Source organism: Oncorhynchus kisutch, linkage group LG2, assembly GCF_002021735.2.
Source record: "Oncorhynchus kisutch isolate 150728-3 linkage group LG2, Okis_V2, whole genome shotgun sequence".
Classification (NCBI taxonomy): Eukaryota; Metazoa; Chordata; class Actinopteri; order Salmoniformes; family Salmonidae; genus Oncorhynchus; species Oncorhynchus kisutch.
This window is the reverse complement of record NC_034175.2, coordinates 53,193,813-53,212,511: the sequence shown is the minus strand read 5'-3', so window position 1 is coordinate 53,212,511 and position 18,699 is coordinate 53,193,813. Positions and strand designations below refer to the sequence as shown.

General features: G+C 43.0%; 1 protein-coding gene across 1 annotated transcript in view; it reads left to right on the top strand.

Annotated features, from left to right (window-relative positions):
* Positions 1–1,083: 1,083 nt before the first annotated feature.
* The window catches only part of vwc2l (von Willebrand factor C domain containing 2 like), a 31,326-nt gene continuing 13,710 nt past the window's right edge, over positions 1,084–18,699 (top strand). The window contains exons 1-2 of the mRNA XM_031797512.1: positions 1,084–2,335; positions 3,450–3,856. Of these exons, the coding sequence (XP_031653372.1) occupies positions 3,467–3,856 (390 nt within the window). The 5' untranslated portion in view covers positions 1,084–2,335; positions 3,450–3,466. The remainder of the gene's footprint in view (positions 2,336–3,449; positions 3,857–18,699) is intronic.

The following is an 18,699-nucleotide window of genomic DNA, read 5'->3' as shown; positions in this document are numbered from 1 at the left end:
ATTCTCTCTTTTTTCTCTCCCCACCACTCGAAACCATGCAGCACCTCTTTAGGTGTTCAAAACATTGAATCCCTGATATCTAATATTAATATCAGAATCTTGTATGGCGCAGACATGTCTATTATTGTTAGACCGACAAGTTTTTTCATGGTCGTGTCCAGTATGGCACCCTATTCCGCATGGGCCCTGGTCAAAAGTAGTGCACTATATGGATAATAGGGTGCGATTTGGGATGCACATCATACTGTATTGATATTTAAAAACATGTATTATAATGTTATAATGTATTGTCCATTCAATTGCGTTACATGTGGTTGGTTCTACTGTACTATTGATCTGGTCAATGAATGACTATTAGTTTTTTTTTAACTAGCATATTTATATTTCAAAAGCTATGGACTTTCTACTCGTGCAGAAAATTGGGCTATTAAATAGTCTCAAAGTTATTTCTGGAACACAAGTCTTAAGAGAAGCATTGTGGTAACTGGCTTTTAAATGGGTTTCCGCAGGGACCGGGATGAAGTGGGATCAGGTAACCTAGCTACATTGGTCAAATTGATCATGACATCAGCTAGGTTATATTGATGATATAACCTAAGGTGTTCGAGAATACATCTTAACTTCATGGTTTCGTTTTAAAATGTGTTGAATATTCTACGACTCAATAGGGTCTAAAACGTTAAATGATTTCAGCGCTTTCAATGTCAGACTCAGACAGCATAAGGTGAATTGGCGTTACACCGCGACATATGCAGAAGATGCATGCAAGACCCACAGCCTTAACTATCTCGTTCCCCATCGCATGTCTAATAATAGCCAAGCCCCGGTAGGCTACAGCATACTCTGCTCCGTTAGTCAAATGCAGGTCAGTGGGGTTCTTTGGATGGATCGCATCTGTTTAATTCAATTCCAGAATATCTATAATGTATTATCTTTGGTTCTGCCTCAATCATCTTTATTTTGACTTTGAATGCAGACTGGCAGTGGCCCCTACGGGCAATCATACGGAGAGCAGATATTATGTGGAATTGTGAAGATCTTAAATACTGTGAAATTACTGTGTAGTCTATTCTGAAAGAAACAGAATGTCACATTATGCAACATCCGTTCTCTACAAGTTATACAATTGTGAAGTCTATGTTTCGGTTATTTGCTGTACGAATGGCAGCTAACATAGAGATCACAGGCTACCGTAGCAGAAATAACCTCTGCACATGGAGAAACTGTGCTCTCTGGTTTTAATGAAATCCGCTCCATGTGATATTTGAGAGTGCAAACCCCATCCAGCTATTTCGTTTGATTCAGTTTTATTGGGAGCATATCGGTAGAATAAAATGCCACTTCAAGTTCCCTGATGAGTTCTCATTTTGCCTTTTCCTTCCTGGTCTGGGGAGCAACGCAAGATGGGAAAACTCTCGAATCTCTGCGTGCTCAGTGGGACCCTCGACTGAACAGCGACAGTGCTGAAGACACCGCTGTCTGCCGCTGTTCCGCTCTGCCGCTGTCCGTGGTCCTGAAGTAGAGTGCGTCGTCTTGCTCACAAGGGTCATGAGAGGCGCCGCTGTTCCTGCATGCTCCTCTAAACAACATTGGCCGTATAGGCGGAGGACTTGATTCGGTGCTTTTTCGCCTCAACTTATTGAACTAACGAGCATCAAGCTGTGATTGTTACTATGTTCTCAACTTCTTCCCGGCGAGTGCGCACGGAAAAGTGTGGAAGATAAAAACGTATATTTTGGCTAACATTTAACTTTCCCTCGCGAAAAGGAGATGTTAGGTGTAAATGTCGTATCTTTTAGATATTTGTTCTCCTCTTAAAGTTGTATCTTCCGGATCTCTGGTCTATTATCTTTCCCATTGCCATGCACGCGCTGCTGGATGTATGCAACAAGACCGAATGGTGTTTTTGATCTGCAGCAATTGGAAGTTGATTGAAATGAACCTCACTGCCGTGGACGTCTAGGATCAGCCTATTGACAACAATAGAGGGAATTATAATTTTTCGAGTCTTATTTTTCACACGTGAACTGCCTATTGTGGTGTTGTTATCTTAATCTCTGGGAAATAAGGGATAATCATGTATCAGACCGATTTGTGTGTGCATATCACATCGCTTGCGCTGCTCCAAAGGCATCGGTACCGACAATGGTCTAGTATCTAACTGCTTTTACGCACAACAATAGCAACTGAAGGGGGATTATCTTTTTATCTGGAGCCTGGTGGTTTCATCGAATTGTTCATCTGGAAGTTGTTGTGTCCTGTGTTTAATCCGTTCTACCGGTTTGGATCTCTGTTGATCCCGACTCCTACCAGTGGAACCAGGCATTTCAACGCGGTGAGTCAGTCTGTAATGGCCAGTTTATCCACCTTCCCATTTATTGTCAAATCCATTGTAAAACCTCGTCTCCTTTTTCCATTGTCAACACATCTTATTTCTCTTGGAGCTTTCTCTTACTTTAAATACTGACATTCTGCAGTTTATATCATAAATGTAATGATAGGAAATAGGCCTACTTTAGATTGGTATTTGAGGACAACAATATTGTCAAGAAATGTTTCTGTCAATTAAGATTCAGTGAGTCTCTCCCTTGGCAGGAAGGAATATAATGAACAGAGCTCAGTTTAGTCTCGAGGCAAATATAGAATTCCGTTCTTCTACCTACCATCGCGAGGGGCGAAGCGTTTGGACTAAAGCCTATTGCGCATTAAGCACTGACTGGGGAAATATGTCATTCTTTTGGTAAAGGCTGTTGAAGTAAAATAAAAACAAATAAAATCAACACTAAGCATGGGCGGGGTGATCAAATCCCCACTGACAAGGGTTTTCAAATGATTAACATGGAGAAACCTGTTGGTCATGTAATTCACATTGAAGATCCAAATCTGTTTTTATTTGTTATAAAAGCAAAGCACATGAGACCTATAAGGTTAGGTTATATTTTCACTCTGAACTGCACTGGGTTCAATGTGCCATAGCCTTTAGTCTATAAGAAAACACAGGTGTTTGCAATGTAGCCTACGAGCCTGTACCAATACTTTACCGGTAGGTTTCCGCTACCGATGCAATGGGCGACCTCCTTTTTGGGAATCCAACAATAGCCTAAGACATTTTTTATACTAATTGCTGTTTATTGGTCTTATTTATTCTAATACACATATTGTCCCTCTTAATTTCTTTATTTCTCTCTCTCGCTCTCTCTCTGTCTGTATGTCTGTCTCTCACGCACACACACAAAGACGACTTAGATTGTAAACCTTTACTGTGATTGTGTCCGTGGTTGTGAATAAGTCTAATTGAAAATATCCCACACCATTTGTATGATATCATCAGGATGTTTATTTGGCACCTGTCCCAAACAGCCTTGTCTTGCTTCATGCAAGAACAGACAGTGAATGGAAAGTTAAGGGTAAAGTAAATGCAACTTCGACCCTCTCCTTGAATGCAATAGGAATACCGCGGCGAAGGATGGGCCCTCTCTTTCCAATGACCTGCGTTGTCCTCCTCGCCCTCCACGCCACTGTGTCACCAGCTTCCTTCAGTCCCGAGGATTACGCCGCGGACGAGGCGGAGTTAACTGCCAACAGCGACACCATAATTTTCGACGACTACCGGGGGAAAGTTTGCGTGGACGACAGTGGCTTCGTTTACAAACTGGGGGAACGTTTCTTCCCGGGACACTCGAACTGCCCGTGCGTTTGCACCGAGGACGGGCCGGTGTGCGACCAGCCAGAGTGCCCCAAGATACACCCGAAGTGCACAAAAGTGGAGCACAATGGATGTTGTCCAGAATGCAAGGAGGTTAAAAACTTTTGTGAATACCGGGGAAAAACATACAAGATCCTGGAGGAATTTAAGGTAGGGATGTTTTGTGTTTATTGTCTAATTTGCATGGTCTATTGATCAATCGTTTGTAATCATTTAAAATGTTAATTTCAAAATGTGGATGCAATTATGTTTGTACCACAATACACATCATAATCAGGCATATAATTCGTTTTGCTTAATTAGGTAATGACCTGAGAGAGAACAATTGAATGTGATCAAAACAATGCAGCAGTGTTGACTACATAATTGTTGCAACCCCAACAACCATTCCACTCAAAACATGATTGTAATGTTTGCCCTCTCATAATATAGTAAGTTTAAAGATTTGCATGACCATGCCAGATGGAGAGGGTCAACTATAACTGGTATTTTGTTTTCCCTCAATGGTCTCTGCTGGTAGGAGAATCCATGTAATCTATTCTGTTTGTAGAGTCACGGTGCAACATGAACTCATTAACTCACTGCATTATTTGACGTCTGTGCTATTTAACGGATATGGCTGATTCACAATGGCACTATGTGCTGCACAATAACTACAGGCACCTCACACTGTGTCAATGGGCTTGGAGATTTCCCAAGCAAGCAAATTCATCAATGGCAAACTGGAGATGCTTTGAGCCATGGTTTGAGTATTATTGTATGATGCTTGAAGTAGGCATGTCTACCATACTGAATGAAACCCATACCCAGGTTGGAGTGTGACGTTACATGGTGGAAGAGGCTGTAGCACAGCGTAGGAGGGGTATGCGTCAGTCGGGTGAGAGCAGGAGAAGAGGTCAGAGTCATTTAGTGTTGGCGTGGACAGTCCTAGTCTATACTGACCAATGATGAACACCATTAGCATTGCTTAATACTGGCTTATAAACAGGGCCTAAACTATAGTGCTGCTCATTTCATTCTGCTGTGAGTGAGTCAGTTGACCCTACAGATTTTAAAAAGTAAGGACCAGGAATAAGTACATTTTCAGACAAATTTTTCAGTCATATACTGTTGCCTATACCCAACAGTGTTTACTACAACTATGCTGGATAATGCAGCATTCGTTCTAAACATGAGAAGGAATTGTGCCAACTTTTCCCTCAGAAGATGCATTTCTTAGACCCGTCACAGTGACAGGAGGAACCACCTGGCGAATACAGATGAGCTGAATACTGTAATAGCAGCACTGACATGACAAACATAAACAAAACCAGAGATATGCCCTGAATAGTAATGGGTAGTTGTTAGTTGTTCTGCAATGTGAAATGTTTAGCGATGTGAAATACGAGATTTTCTAGTAACTAGCTACAAGATCAGGATAATCACATGATACCTCCCTAATCCTCTTCATACCAAATAAACATGATGAAATGACTCGACTGAATGTCAGTTGTTTCAGTGAAACTAAACAATCTAAGGACATTTTATAGAAGAGAGCAAAGATGATCTCATTCGAAATCTTTTGTTTGACTTACATTAACAGAAAATGTGTTGTAATATAAAGACCAACCTAAAGTACTTCTGCTAAAACCCTGTAACAAAATTGCACATGATTGAGCTCTACTGGTGGTTGTATTTTATTGTATAGTTTGAGTAGTTTCCAAGATGATTTAGCTTTTGTGATATCATACTGTGTTCCCAATCATCCACTTGTGTGATGGTTAGCATTACATCAAATTATGCTAATGTACCATTTCCATTCCCCAGAAAATCATGGTCCCTAAAGTATTGTTGTGAAGTTTGGTATACAAGTTGGTCTAGGTTGGTGGTAAATGCAACACAGAGACCAAGGGTATTCAACTGTTACCCTACGAGGTCCAGAGCCTGCTGGTTTTCTGTTCTACCTGACAATGAATTGCACCCACCTGGTGTCCCAGGACTAAATCAGTCCCTGATTAGTGAGTAACAATGAAGACAAAGCAGTGGAACTGGCTTCAAGGTCCAGAGTTGAGTTTGAGGGGCATAGACCATAGTTGTCTTGTTTCTGTTACGTTATTATTTGTCATTTTGTTTCCAAGAAATCTAATCCCTCAAAAAGGCCAGGTAGTTGATTTGATTAGCCTAATGTCCTTGATCATATTCTCCAACTCAATTCAATTCAATCAAACTGTGACTGCTCATCCCAAGTAATACACCTGCCACTAATTCTAGACAGCTCTATATCACTTACAATGCTCTTACATCTCTAGCAAGAGGCCTGGCATTAGCTAATTAGTATGGGGACTTCAGTGAAGCAGTGTGTTGCTAATAAGGTTGTGAGAGATCAGGCATTTACACCTGTGTACTTAATCCATTGTGATCGGTGACTGGGACTGCGTCCCAAATGGCACCCTATTCCCTTTCTAGTGCACTAGTTTTGATCAGGGCCCATGGGACTCTGGTCAAAAGTAGGGCACTGTAAAGGAAATAGGGTGTCATTTGGGACTTAGCCTGGGTGGATCGGTGTTGAGCGGACGAGTGGCACGTCAATGAAGCCTCTTAGCCCTGTATTGGGATGCACAGCCATGCTCCCCTCAGGGAGAGAGAGAGAGGCCTGTGAGCGTGTCTAAAGCCTGCTGGTTTGATGTGAGATCAAGTCCATCAATAGTGCATCTCAACCTCAAATCCCCACTAACCTTGAGTGGCGGGGCCCAGCGAGAGGGAAGGACATTTCCCGCCTCTTGAAAAACCATTAATTTGTTCCTATCGATTTTCTCAACAGAGAAATTACACATGGAGGCAGAACAGAGAGGGGAAACTGTGACTGGAACAATAAAAATGGCCACTCTTCAGTTAGTTTAGATAAATAATTGATATAGGCAAGGATGGCCATTGACCACAGCTTCGAAGCTTCGATCAGATCACTGTTGTGGGACTGTTGATTCGTGACAGGAATCTGATGACTTGAGGGAGCTAAAGTCATAAAACCATGGTTGTGTCCAGCATGAAAGTGCCTGTTTATGAAAGCATGAAAGACATATGAAATTATTATATCTCTTTGAATTACTGTATAAAACGAGGACTGCATGGTGTCTAGCGGAGTTAACAGAAATCAAAGGGAGCCAGTCATTTCTAAAGAAAGACCCAATTTAGAGGATACCAACAGGACTGGTTTGCATTTCCTTTGCCCTCGTCCTGGCGCTTTATGCAGAGCTCCATGTTTACTGAACACAGCAGGCGAGGAAGGAGTCCAACAGATATCAGCATCTTTAAGACCCACAAGGCAGATTAGATCTTTATAAGGTTGGAAATCTCTCTAATATCTCTTCTAAACAAGCAGGCATGCAGCCATAGGGAGTATGATAGAAACACTGGGTTTATGAACAGTATGTCTAACACCCAAAAGGCAGAATTTAATTTCATAGACTAGACTATATCACCACCTTGTCCAACATCTTATGTTTCTCTGATGGAAGAGGGAATGTCAGTAATTTGTGCATTACCCATAGCAAGTGTCTCCGAGTTACATTCTATAGATGCCATGTCAGTAATAAAACCCATTGATAAAGAATGTCTTGATTGACCATTGATTGATCATTGATGGTGCCCTGTAATCTGTTAAGAAATGTGCTCCAGCCTTAAAGACCTCATTCGTCAGAAAGGGAATCTTTCCATCCGCAGAATGCTGAGTCAGTCTCTGTTGGGCAGTAGTCCATTATTTATGTAGATGTAATGTAGTTGGAGGGAAGCTACTTTATTAGGTCTGGTGGACAGTTGGGTGACGGGGAGCTGCTGTGCCGTATACTATATCCCACTCTCAGTAGAGATATGCCACTCACCGCTGATGGTAAATATACTTTCATTTTAGATGTATGTTTTGTAGTATATAAAATAAAATAGAAAGAGTATAAGTATATCAAAAATAGAGTACATTAGAGTATATGAGAGAGTTATGCCACTCACCCTCGGTAGGTGTTTCACCTACAGGGTTCCCCATCCGACGAGGAAGGGACCAGTCTGCCCATCGTGGCTCCCGCCTTCGCGCCTGTACTACCCCCGGCCCTTCCCCCAGCCTCAGCCCCAGATTCTGCAGCGCAGCTCCAATCAAGAACCAGGAGATATAGGGTGAGTTCAGATCCCAGGCAATAGAGATAAAACAATTGTTCTATATCTATGTCCCAGGCTGGCAGGACGTGACAGCACAGGACAGAACAGAACAGGACAGAACAGGCTATAGGGCTGGGATGTGAACTCATATCAATCCCCATCCCATCTGTGCTCCTGCCTGACTGAGTTCCTTAGGGGAGAGGGTTACAGAGAGGGGGTTGTGAAGGACCTCAAGGACATTTGTTGTTGAGTCCCCATCGATTCAAAAATAGACACAAAAAGCAACCTAAGTCCGACAAGCCACACTGATTTGATTTGTTGGTGCATAATGTTGAGGCTCTTGAGTATAGTTTCTTACTTCTTTTGCAAATACTGTGTAGAAATTCTGTAGCTCTCTGCTCTTAGGCATTACTACACATATTGTTATGAGAGAGATGGATTAGACACAGTCTAATGACATGGGAACCCAAGAGAGACAGATTAGACACAGTCTAATGACAACAGAACCCAAGAGAGACTGATTAGAGACAGTCTAATGACATGGGAACCCAAGAGAGACAGATTAGAGACAGTCCAATGACAACGTAACCCAAGAGAGACAGATTAGAGACAGTCGAATGACAACAGAACCCAAGAAAGATGTATTAGACACAGTCTAATGACATGGGAACACAAGAGAGACAGATCAGACAATGTCTAATGACATGAGAACCCAAGAGACACAGATTAGACAAAGTCTAAAATATGGGAAACCAAGAAAGAAGGATTAGACACAGTCTCCTGACATGGGAACCCAAGAGAGACAGATTAGACACAGTCAAATGACATGAGAACCCAAGAGACACAGATTATACACAATCTACTGACATGGAAAACAAAGAAAGACATATAAGAGACAGTCTAGTGACATGGGAACCCAAGAGAGACAGATTAGACACAATCTATTGACATGGGAACCAAAGAAAGATGGATTTGAGACAGTCTAATGACATGGGAACCAAAAAAACAGATTAGAGACAGTCTAATGACATGGGAACCGAATAGAGACAGATTAGAGACAGTCTAATGACATGGGAACCGAATAGAGACAGATTAGACAATGTCTAATGACATGGGAACCCAAGAGAGACAGATTAGACAATGTCTAATGACATGAGAACCCAAGAGAGACAGATTAGAGACAGTGTACTGACATGGGAACCCAAACGAGACAGATTAGAGACAGTCTACTGACATGGGAGCCCAAACGAGACAGATTAGAGACAGTCTACTGACATGGGAACCTAAGAGAAAGATTAGAGACTGTCTACTGACATGGGAACCCAAGAGAGACAGATTAGACCATGTCTACTGACATGGGAACCCAGGAGAGACAGATTAGAGACAGTCTACTGACATGGGAACCCAAGAGAGAAAGTTTAGAGACAGTCTACTGACATGGGAACCCAAACGAGACAGATTAGAGATAGTCTACTGATGTGGGAACCAAAACGAGACAGATTTGAGAGAGTCTACTGACATGGGAACCCAAAGAGACAGATTAGAAACAGTCCAATGACAACGGAACCCAAGAGAGACAAATAAGAGACAGTCTAATGACAACGGAACCCAAGAAAGATGTATTAGACACAGTCTAATGACATGGGAATACAAGAGAGACAGATCAGACAATGTCTAATGACATGAGAACCCAAGAGACACAGATTAGACAAAGTCTAAAATATGGGAACCCAGGAAAGAAGGATTAGACACTGTCTCCTGACAAGGGAACCCAAGAGAGACAGACTAGACACAGTCTAATTACATGAGAACCCAATTGAGACAGATTAGACACATTCTAATGACATGAGAACCCAAGAGACGCAGATTAGACACAATCTACTGACATGGAAAACAAAGAAAGACTGATAAGAGACAGTCTAATGACATGGGAACCCAAGAGAGACAAATTAGACCATGTCTAATGACATGGGAACCCAAGAGAGACAGATTAGAAACAGTCTACTGACATGGGAACCCAAGAGAGAAAGATTAGAGACAGTGTACTGACATGGGAACCCAAACAAGACAGATTAGAGACAGTCTACTGACATAGAAACCCAAGAGAGACAGATTAGAGACAGTCTACTGACATGGGAACCCAAGAGAGACAGAATAGAGACAGTCTACTGACATGGTAACCAAAACGAGACAGATTAGAGACAGTCTACTGACATGGGACCCAAACGAGACAGATTAGATAGGGTCTAACGACATGGAAACCCAAACGAGACAGATTAGAGACAGTCTACTGACATGGAAACCCAAACGAGGCAGATTATCGACAGTCTACTGACATGGGAACCAAAACGAGACAGATTAGAGACAGTCTACTGACATGGGAGCCCGAACGAGACAGATTAAAGACTGTCTACTGACAAGGGAACCCAAGAGAGACAGATTAGACACCGTCTAATGACATGGGAACCCAGGAGAGACAGATTAGAGACAGTCTACTGACATGGGAACCCAAGAGAGAAAGATTAGAGACAGTCTACTGACATGGGAACCCAAACGAGACAGATTAGAGACAGTCTACTGACGTGGGAACCAAAAGGAGACATATTTTAGACAGGCTACTGACATGGGAACCCAAGAGAGATAGTTTATAGACAGTCTACTGACATGGAAACCCAAACGAGACAGATTAGAGACAGTCTACTGACATGGGAACCCAAACGAGACAGATTAAATCAAATCAAAATCAAATCAAATTTATTTATATAGCCCTTCGTACATCAGCTGATATCTCAAAGTGCTGTACAGAAACCCAGCCTAAAACCCCAAACAGCAAGCAATGCAGGTGTAGAAGCACGGTGGCTAGGAAAAACTCCCTAGAAAGGCCAATACCTAGGAAGAAACCTAGAGAGGAACCAGGCTATGTGGGGTGGCCAGTCCTCTTCTGGCTGTGCCGGGTGGAGATTATAACAGAACATGGCCAAGATGTTGAAATGTTCATAAATGACCAGCATGGTCGAATAATAATAAGGCAGAACAGTTGAAACTGGAGCAGCAGCACAGTCAGGTGGAAGTTGAAACTGGAGCAGCAGCATGGCCAGGTGGACTGGGGACAGCAAGGAGTCATCATGTCAGGTAGTCCTGGGGCATGGTCCTAGGGCTCAGGTCAGTTGAAACTGGAACAGCAGCATGGCCAGGTGGACTGGGGACAGCAAGGAGTCATCATGTCAGGTAGTCCTGGGGCATGGTCCTAGGGCTCAGGTCCTCCGAGAGAGAGAGAAAGAAAGAGAGAAGGAGAGAATTAGAGAACGCACACTTAGATTCACACAGGACACCGAATAGGACAGGAGAAGTACTCCAGATATAACAAACTGACCCCAGCCCCCCGACACATAAACTACTGCAGCATAAATACTGGAGGCTGAGACAGGAGGGGTCAGGAGACACTGTGGCCCCATCCGAGGACACCCCCGGACAGGGCCAAACAAGATTAGATAGGGTCTACTGACATGGAAACCCAAACGACAGTCTACTGACATGGGAACCCAAGAGAGACAGATTAGAGACAGTCTACTGACATGGGAACCCAAACGAGACAGAATAGAGACAGTCTACTGACGTGGGAACCAAAAGGAGACAGATTTTAGACAGACTACCGAGATGGGAACCCAAACGAGACAGATTAGAGACAGTCCAATGACAACAGAACCCAAGAGAGACTGATTAGAGACAGTCTAATGACATGGGAACCCAAGAGAGACAGATTGGAGACAGTCCAATGACAACGGAACCCAAGAGAGACAGATTAGACAATGTCTAATGACATGAGAACCCAAGAGACACAGATTAGACAAAGTCTAAAGTATGGGAACCCAAGAGAGACAAATTAGACACAGTCTACTGACATGGGAACCAAAGAGAGACAGATTAGAGATAGTCTACTGACATGGGAACCCAAACGAGACAGATTAGAGACTATCTACCGACAAGGGAACCCAAGAGAGACAGATTAGAGACAGTCTACTGACATGGGAACCCAAACGAGACAGAATAGAGACAGTCTACTGACGTGGGAACCAAAAGGAGACAGATTTTAGACAGGCTACCGAGATGGGAACCCAAACGAGACAGATTAGAGACAGTCCAATGACAACAGAACCCAAGAGAGACTGATTAGAGACAGTCTAATGACATGGGAACCCAAGAGAGACAGATTGGAGACAGTTCAATGACAACGGAACCCAAGAGAGACAGATTAGACAATGTCTAATGACATGAGAACCCAAGAGACACAGATTAGACAAAGTCTAAAATATGGGAACCCAAGAGAGACAAATTAGACACAGTCTACTGACATGGGAACCCAAGAGAGACAGATTAGAGATAGTCTACTGACATGGGAACCCAAGAGAGATATTTTAGAGACAGTCTACTGACATGGAAACCCAAATGAGACAGATTAGACACAATCTACTGACATGGGAAAAAAAAGAAAGACGGATAAGAGACAGTCTAATGACATGGGAACCCAAGAGAGACACATTAGATAATGTCTAATGACATGGGAACCCAAGAGAGACACATTAGACAATGTCTAATGACATGGGAACCCAAGAGAGACACATTAGACAATGTCTAATGACATGGGAACCCAAGAGAGACACATTAGACAATGTCTAATGACATGGGAACCCAAGAGAGACACATTAGACAATGTCTAATGACATGGGAACCCAAGAGAGACACATTAGACAATGTCTAATGACATGGGAACCCAAGAGAGACAGATTAGACACCGTCTAATGACATGGGAACCCAGGAGAGACAGATTAGAGACAGTCTACTGACATGGGAACCCAAGAGAGAAAGATTAGAGACAGTCTACTGACATGGGAACCCAAACGAGACAGATTAGAGACAGTCTACTGACGTGGGAACCTAAAGGAGACAGATTTTAGACAGGCTACTGACATGGGAACCCAAGAGAGATAGTTTATAGACAGTCTACTGACATGGAAACCCAAACGAGACAGATTAGAGACAGTCTACTGACATGGGAACCCAAACGAGACAGATTAGATAGGGTCTACTGACATGGAAACCCAAATGACAGTCTACTGACATGGGAACCCAAGAGAGACAGATTAGAGTCAGTCTACTGACATAGGAACCCAAGAGAGATGAATTTGAGACAGTCTACTGACATGGGAACCCAAACGAGACAGATTAGAGACAGTCTACTGACATTGGAGCCCAAACGAGACAGATTAGAGACTATCTACCGACAAGGGAACCCAAGAGAGACAGATTAGAGACAGTCTACTGACATGGGAACCCAAACGAGACAGAATAGAGACAGTCTACTGACGTGGGAACCAAAAGGAGACAGATTTTAGACAGGCTACCGAGATGGGAACCCAAACGAGACAGATTAGAGACAGTCCAATGACAACAGAACCCAAGAGAGACTGATTAGAGACAGTCTAATGACATGGGAACCCAAGAGAGACAGATTGGAGACAGTTCAATGACAACGGAACCCAAGAGAGACAGATTAGACAATGTCTAATGACATGAGAACCCAAGAGACACAGATTAGACAAAGTCTAAAATATGGGAACCCAAGAGAGACAAATTAGACACAGTCTACTGACATGGGAACCCAAGAGAGACAGATTAGAGATAGTCTACTGACATGGGAACCCAAGAGAGATATTTTAGAGACAGTCTACTGACATGGAAACCCAAATGAGACAGATTAGACACAATCTACTGACATGGGAAAAAAAAGAAAGACGGATAAGAGACAGTCTAATGACATGGGAACCCAAGAGAGACACATTAGATAATGTCTAATGACATGGGAACCCAAGAGAGACACATTAGACAATGTCTAATGACATGGGAACCCAAGAGAGACACATTAGACAATGTCTAATGACATGGGAACCCAAGAGAGACACATTAGACAATGTCTAATGACATGGGAACCCAAGAGAGACACATTAGACAATGTCTAATGACATGGGAACCCAAGAGAGACAGATTAGACACCGTCTATAACATGGGAACCCAAACGAGACAGATTAGAGACAGTATACTGGCATGGGAACCCAAGAGAGACACCTCTGAATCTATTGAATAAGAATGCACTCATCAGACTCACAACAGAAGTGACTGCAGCGGTTCTATAAAAAAAATGCTTTGATTTACTAAAGATACATTTTGACAAAATGGCACATTTTAGGTTCTACTCTGTTGGTTGAAGATCTTTCAACTCTCTTTTAACTGCTCACATGTGTATAAGGGCATTGCAACAGCTTTTTTAAACACAGATCAGAATCAGAGGTGATTGACTGCGGTAGAAGTTCCACAACAAAATACATTACCTTTCACAATCACAAATATTACAGGAATACCAGACCATACATCAGCATCTGAAAATGGCTTGTTTTACAAAGTACTGAACTAATATATCACCCTTTGCACATAAAAAATAGATAGAATAGGGGAAAGAACATCCACCCACACACGTGCGTGCAGGCACACACACACACACACACACACACACACACACACACAAACCCCCTCCATTGCCCACACAGTGTACATCCTACAGTAATTAGCAACTGTGCTCTTCAGCACTGACACCTATGAGAGGTAACTTGTTTTAAAACGCATCTAAAATGAGTTGCTCAAATAGATTTTCCTTTCCAATTTGCCTGAGGAAAAAAACATTGTTTTAATTTGAAATGCTGATAAAGCCACAAACGAGACACAAACCTAGGCCAAAGAGAACTGGAGCTTTGAACTAGTTTGAGCAACTTCCTTTCATAACTAACTTTATAAATTAGTTATTGACTAAGGTGGCCCAGCACGATTCCAACACCATCATTACATTTTCTGACGACACAACAGCCTGATCACCGGCAACAATGAGACAGCCTTTAGGGAGGATGTCAGAGACCTGGCAGTGTGGTGCCAGGACAACAACATCTCCCTCAACGTGAGCAAGACAAAGGAGATGATCGTGAACTACAGAAGAAGGGGGGCCGAACATGCCCCCATTCACATCGACGGGGCTGTAGTGGAGCGGGTCGATAGTTTCAAGTTCCTTGGTGTCCACATCACCTACAAACTATCATGGTCCAAACACACCAAGGCAGTCGTGAAGAGGGCATAACAACAACGTTTCCCCCTCAGGAGACTGAAAGGATTTGGCATGGGTCCTCAGATCCTCAAAAAGGTCTGAGCAGCTGCACCATCGAGAGCATCCTGACCGGTTGCATCACTGCCCGGTATGGCAACTGCTCGGCATCGACCGTAAGGCGCTACAGAGGGTAGTGCGTACAGCCCAGTAATTCACTGGGGCCAAGCTTCCTGCCATCCAGGACCTACAGTACCAGTCAAAAGTTTGGACACTCCTACTCATTCCAGGGTTTTTCATTATTTTTACTATTTCTACATTGTAGAATAATAGTGAAGACATCAAAACTATGAAATAAGACAAATGGAATCATGTAGTAACCAAAAAAGTGTTAAACAAATCAAAATATATTTTATATTTGAGATTCTTCATAGTAGCCACCCTTAGCCTTGATGACAGCTTTGCACACTCTTGACATTCTCTCAACCAGCTTCGTGAGGTAGTCACCTGGAATAAATTTGTGGAATTTCTTTCTTTCTTAATGTGTTTGAGCCAATCAGGTAGGGTGGTGTACCTCTCCTCTCTCATCCCTTCATCTCCCATCTCCACTCCACCTCTTCTCTCTCATCTCTTAATCTTCCATCTCCACTTCTCCTCTCTCAGCCCTTCGTCCCTTCATCTCCCATCTCCCATCTCCACTACACCTCTCCTCTCTCATCCCTTAATCTCCACTCCATCTCTCATCCCTTCATCTTCCATCTCCACTCCACCTCTCCTCTCTCATCCCTTCATCTCCCATCTCCACCTCTCCTCTCTCATCCCTTCATCTCCCATCTCCACTCCACCTCTCCTCTCTCGTCCCTTCATCTCCCATCTCCACCTCTCCTCTCTCCTCCCTTCATCTCCCATCTCCACCACCTCATCTCCCATCTATACTCCACCTCTCCTCTCTCATCCCTTCATCTCCACTCCACCTCTCCTCTCTCATCCCTTCATCTCCCATCTCCATCTCTCCTCTCTCATCCCTTCATCTCCCATCTCCACTACACCTCTCCTCACTCATCCCTTCATCTCCCATCTCCACTCCACCTCTCCTCACTCATCCCTTCATCTCCCATCTCCACCTCTCTCCTCCTTTCATCTACCATCTCCACTCAACCTCTCCTCCCTACCTCTCCCATCTCCACTCCACCTCTCCTCTCTCCTCATCTCCCATCTCCACTCCACCTCTCCTCTCTCATCCCTTCATCTCCCATCTCCACTACACCTCTCCTCTCTCATCCCATCACCTCCCATCTCCACCTCTCTCCTCCCTTCATCTTCCATCTCCACTCCACCTCTCCTCCCTTCCTTTCCCATCTCCCATCTCCACTCCACCTCTCCTCTCTCATCCCTTCCTCTCCCATCTCCACTCCACCTCTCCTCTCTCATCCATTCCTTTCCCATCTCCACCACCTCTCCTCTCCTCTCTCATCCCTTCATCTCCCATCTCCACTCCACCTCTCCTCTCTCATCCCTTCATCTCCCATCTCCACCTCTCCTCTCTCCTCCCTTCATCTCCCGTCTCCACTCCACCTCTCCTCTCTCCTCCCTTCATCTCCCACCTCCACTCCACCTCTCCTCCCTTTCTTTCCCATCTCCACTCCACCACTCCTCTCTCATCTCCTCATCTCCCATCTCAACCTCTCCTCCCATCTTCTCCCATCTCCCATCTCCACCTCCCCTCTCTTATCCCTTCATCTCCCATCTCCAATCCACCTTTCCTCTCTGGTCTCCATCACCCTGCTAAGATAAGATGTTTTGACGTGGGCGTCACTAGCATGTATTTTGGCTTTCCATAGCCCTCATCACTTTTGCCAGCACCCTGCAACTGCATGACTTTCCCCATCCCTCTCCCTCACCCCAAACTGCATCCTTATCTACGCCCCAGGGAGTTTGTCTGTGTCTTCCTCATTTCCCTCCTCCCAACAGTCTCAGAGTTCAACTACTACAGTCTTGATTGCTGTGTTGATGGTCAGTTCACTTTAATATGAATGTGGATTGGCTCACAAATCACCATATAGTTTGATTCAGAAACATACTAACACACCCCTCGGCACGGCTAAATATAGTCTTGGTGTTCTACTTTATTTTGTGAGTTACTGTAGTACTTACAGACCAGGGCATGAATTCACTTCACAGTACAATAAATCTCACACAGGGTTTCATTGAAAGCACTCTATCCCTGTTACAGTAAATGCATTGATGGACGTGTGCACTTGCCTGCAATGTATTATTGAGATGAAATAAGTACGGAAAGGGTCATTCCCATTAAGGCTAAATATACTGTTATTTCAGATGTATCTAATGTATGACAATGCAATCAGTCAACAAATTGTATTTATTGTGTTTGTCTTGTCATGATTACAGAGAAATATGAAATTGTTCTGGTTGATTCCGTTGAATAAATTAATCTTACAGTCTTCGTAAGAGACCCCCTGACAGCACATAAACAAATACAGTAGGGAAGAAACACAATTTAGAAAAATAAAATAAATAATAGATACAGTTGAATTCAACCATCCACATCTAATGTGTCCCTCCAGGAGTAGTGTGCAATTTCACATTTTCTATCTGTGCCATAAAGATGGTTTTTAAATGTTGAGTATATGATGCTAAATAGAGTTCAGTGAAGGCTTGTTGTCAGTGTTTTAACCTTTAGCATGTTTCGGATTCATAACCTCCCCCATAAATGTGGCACCAGATCAAGCAAATTCACCCCTAGGACAGTCAGCTATATAAATCCATACATTTACATACAGAACACTTAAGGCATTTTACTGTGCGTCTAGTGCTGAGAGACATGTTTTCATATTTTTCAAAGGGACAAAGTTATAGGTATGTGAAAAGATCAATTGCATGAAAATGTTTATTATTCAAATGTCAATCATAGGTATCACAGGTTGAAGAGGCTGGTAGTGTTTGAAAAATGGACGAAACCTGTGAATATGGCAGGTTTCATTAAAGTCTGTATCATGAAATGACGTTTTACTAGTTACAAGCAGAGGATGCTTGAGTTGTCTGACAGCTCACATCCTCCAAAGGTTCTGTAAGATCATAATTTCAACGCTACAGTTGTATAACAATTTCATAGCCCTTTAAATGTCTCTCATGTGTTGGAAATGTTGCAATCAGACTGGTCTGCGGATAAAGATTGCATTTTAAGATGGAATTGTAATTGAGAATGGTTTATGTGTGCTGACCAGCATTTAGCCAATAAAATACTGCAAGCAGACATCTGTTCAATCCCCGGGATGTAACTGAGATTGTTGTTGTTTGTTCAACTTTGAGCGAATTCTGTATGAATTTTTTACTTGGTTTGGTTAAATCAGGGGACCACAGACTAGTGCACTGAAAAAAACAAGATTCAATCTCACCAGATTACATTTGGTTCAATATCTACGTTGATAAAAAGTGATTTCTCAAATTAAATCGTCATTGAGAATTCATGATGTATGCTAACCAGCACCCAGCCAATAAAGTAGTCAGTTCAATCCCAGGGATGCTAATGTTATTCTAGTTGTTTGTTCAACTTAGAACAGATTCTTTATGAATTGTGTCTTTGATTTGTATTAAAGTCAACGGGTTTGCCTGTCAGGTGACCCAATAGGCCAGCACACTCAAAACCAACATTTCATCTCACCAAAGATTTGGTTCAATAGGAATATGGTTAGCACTTTACACT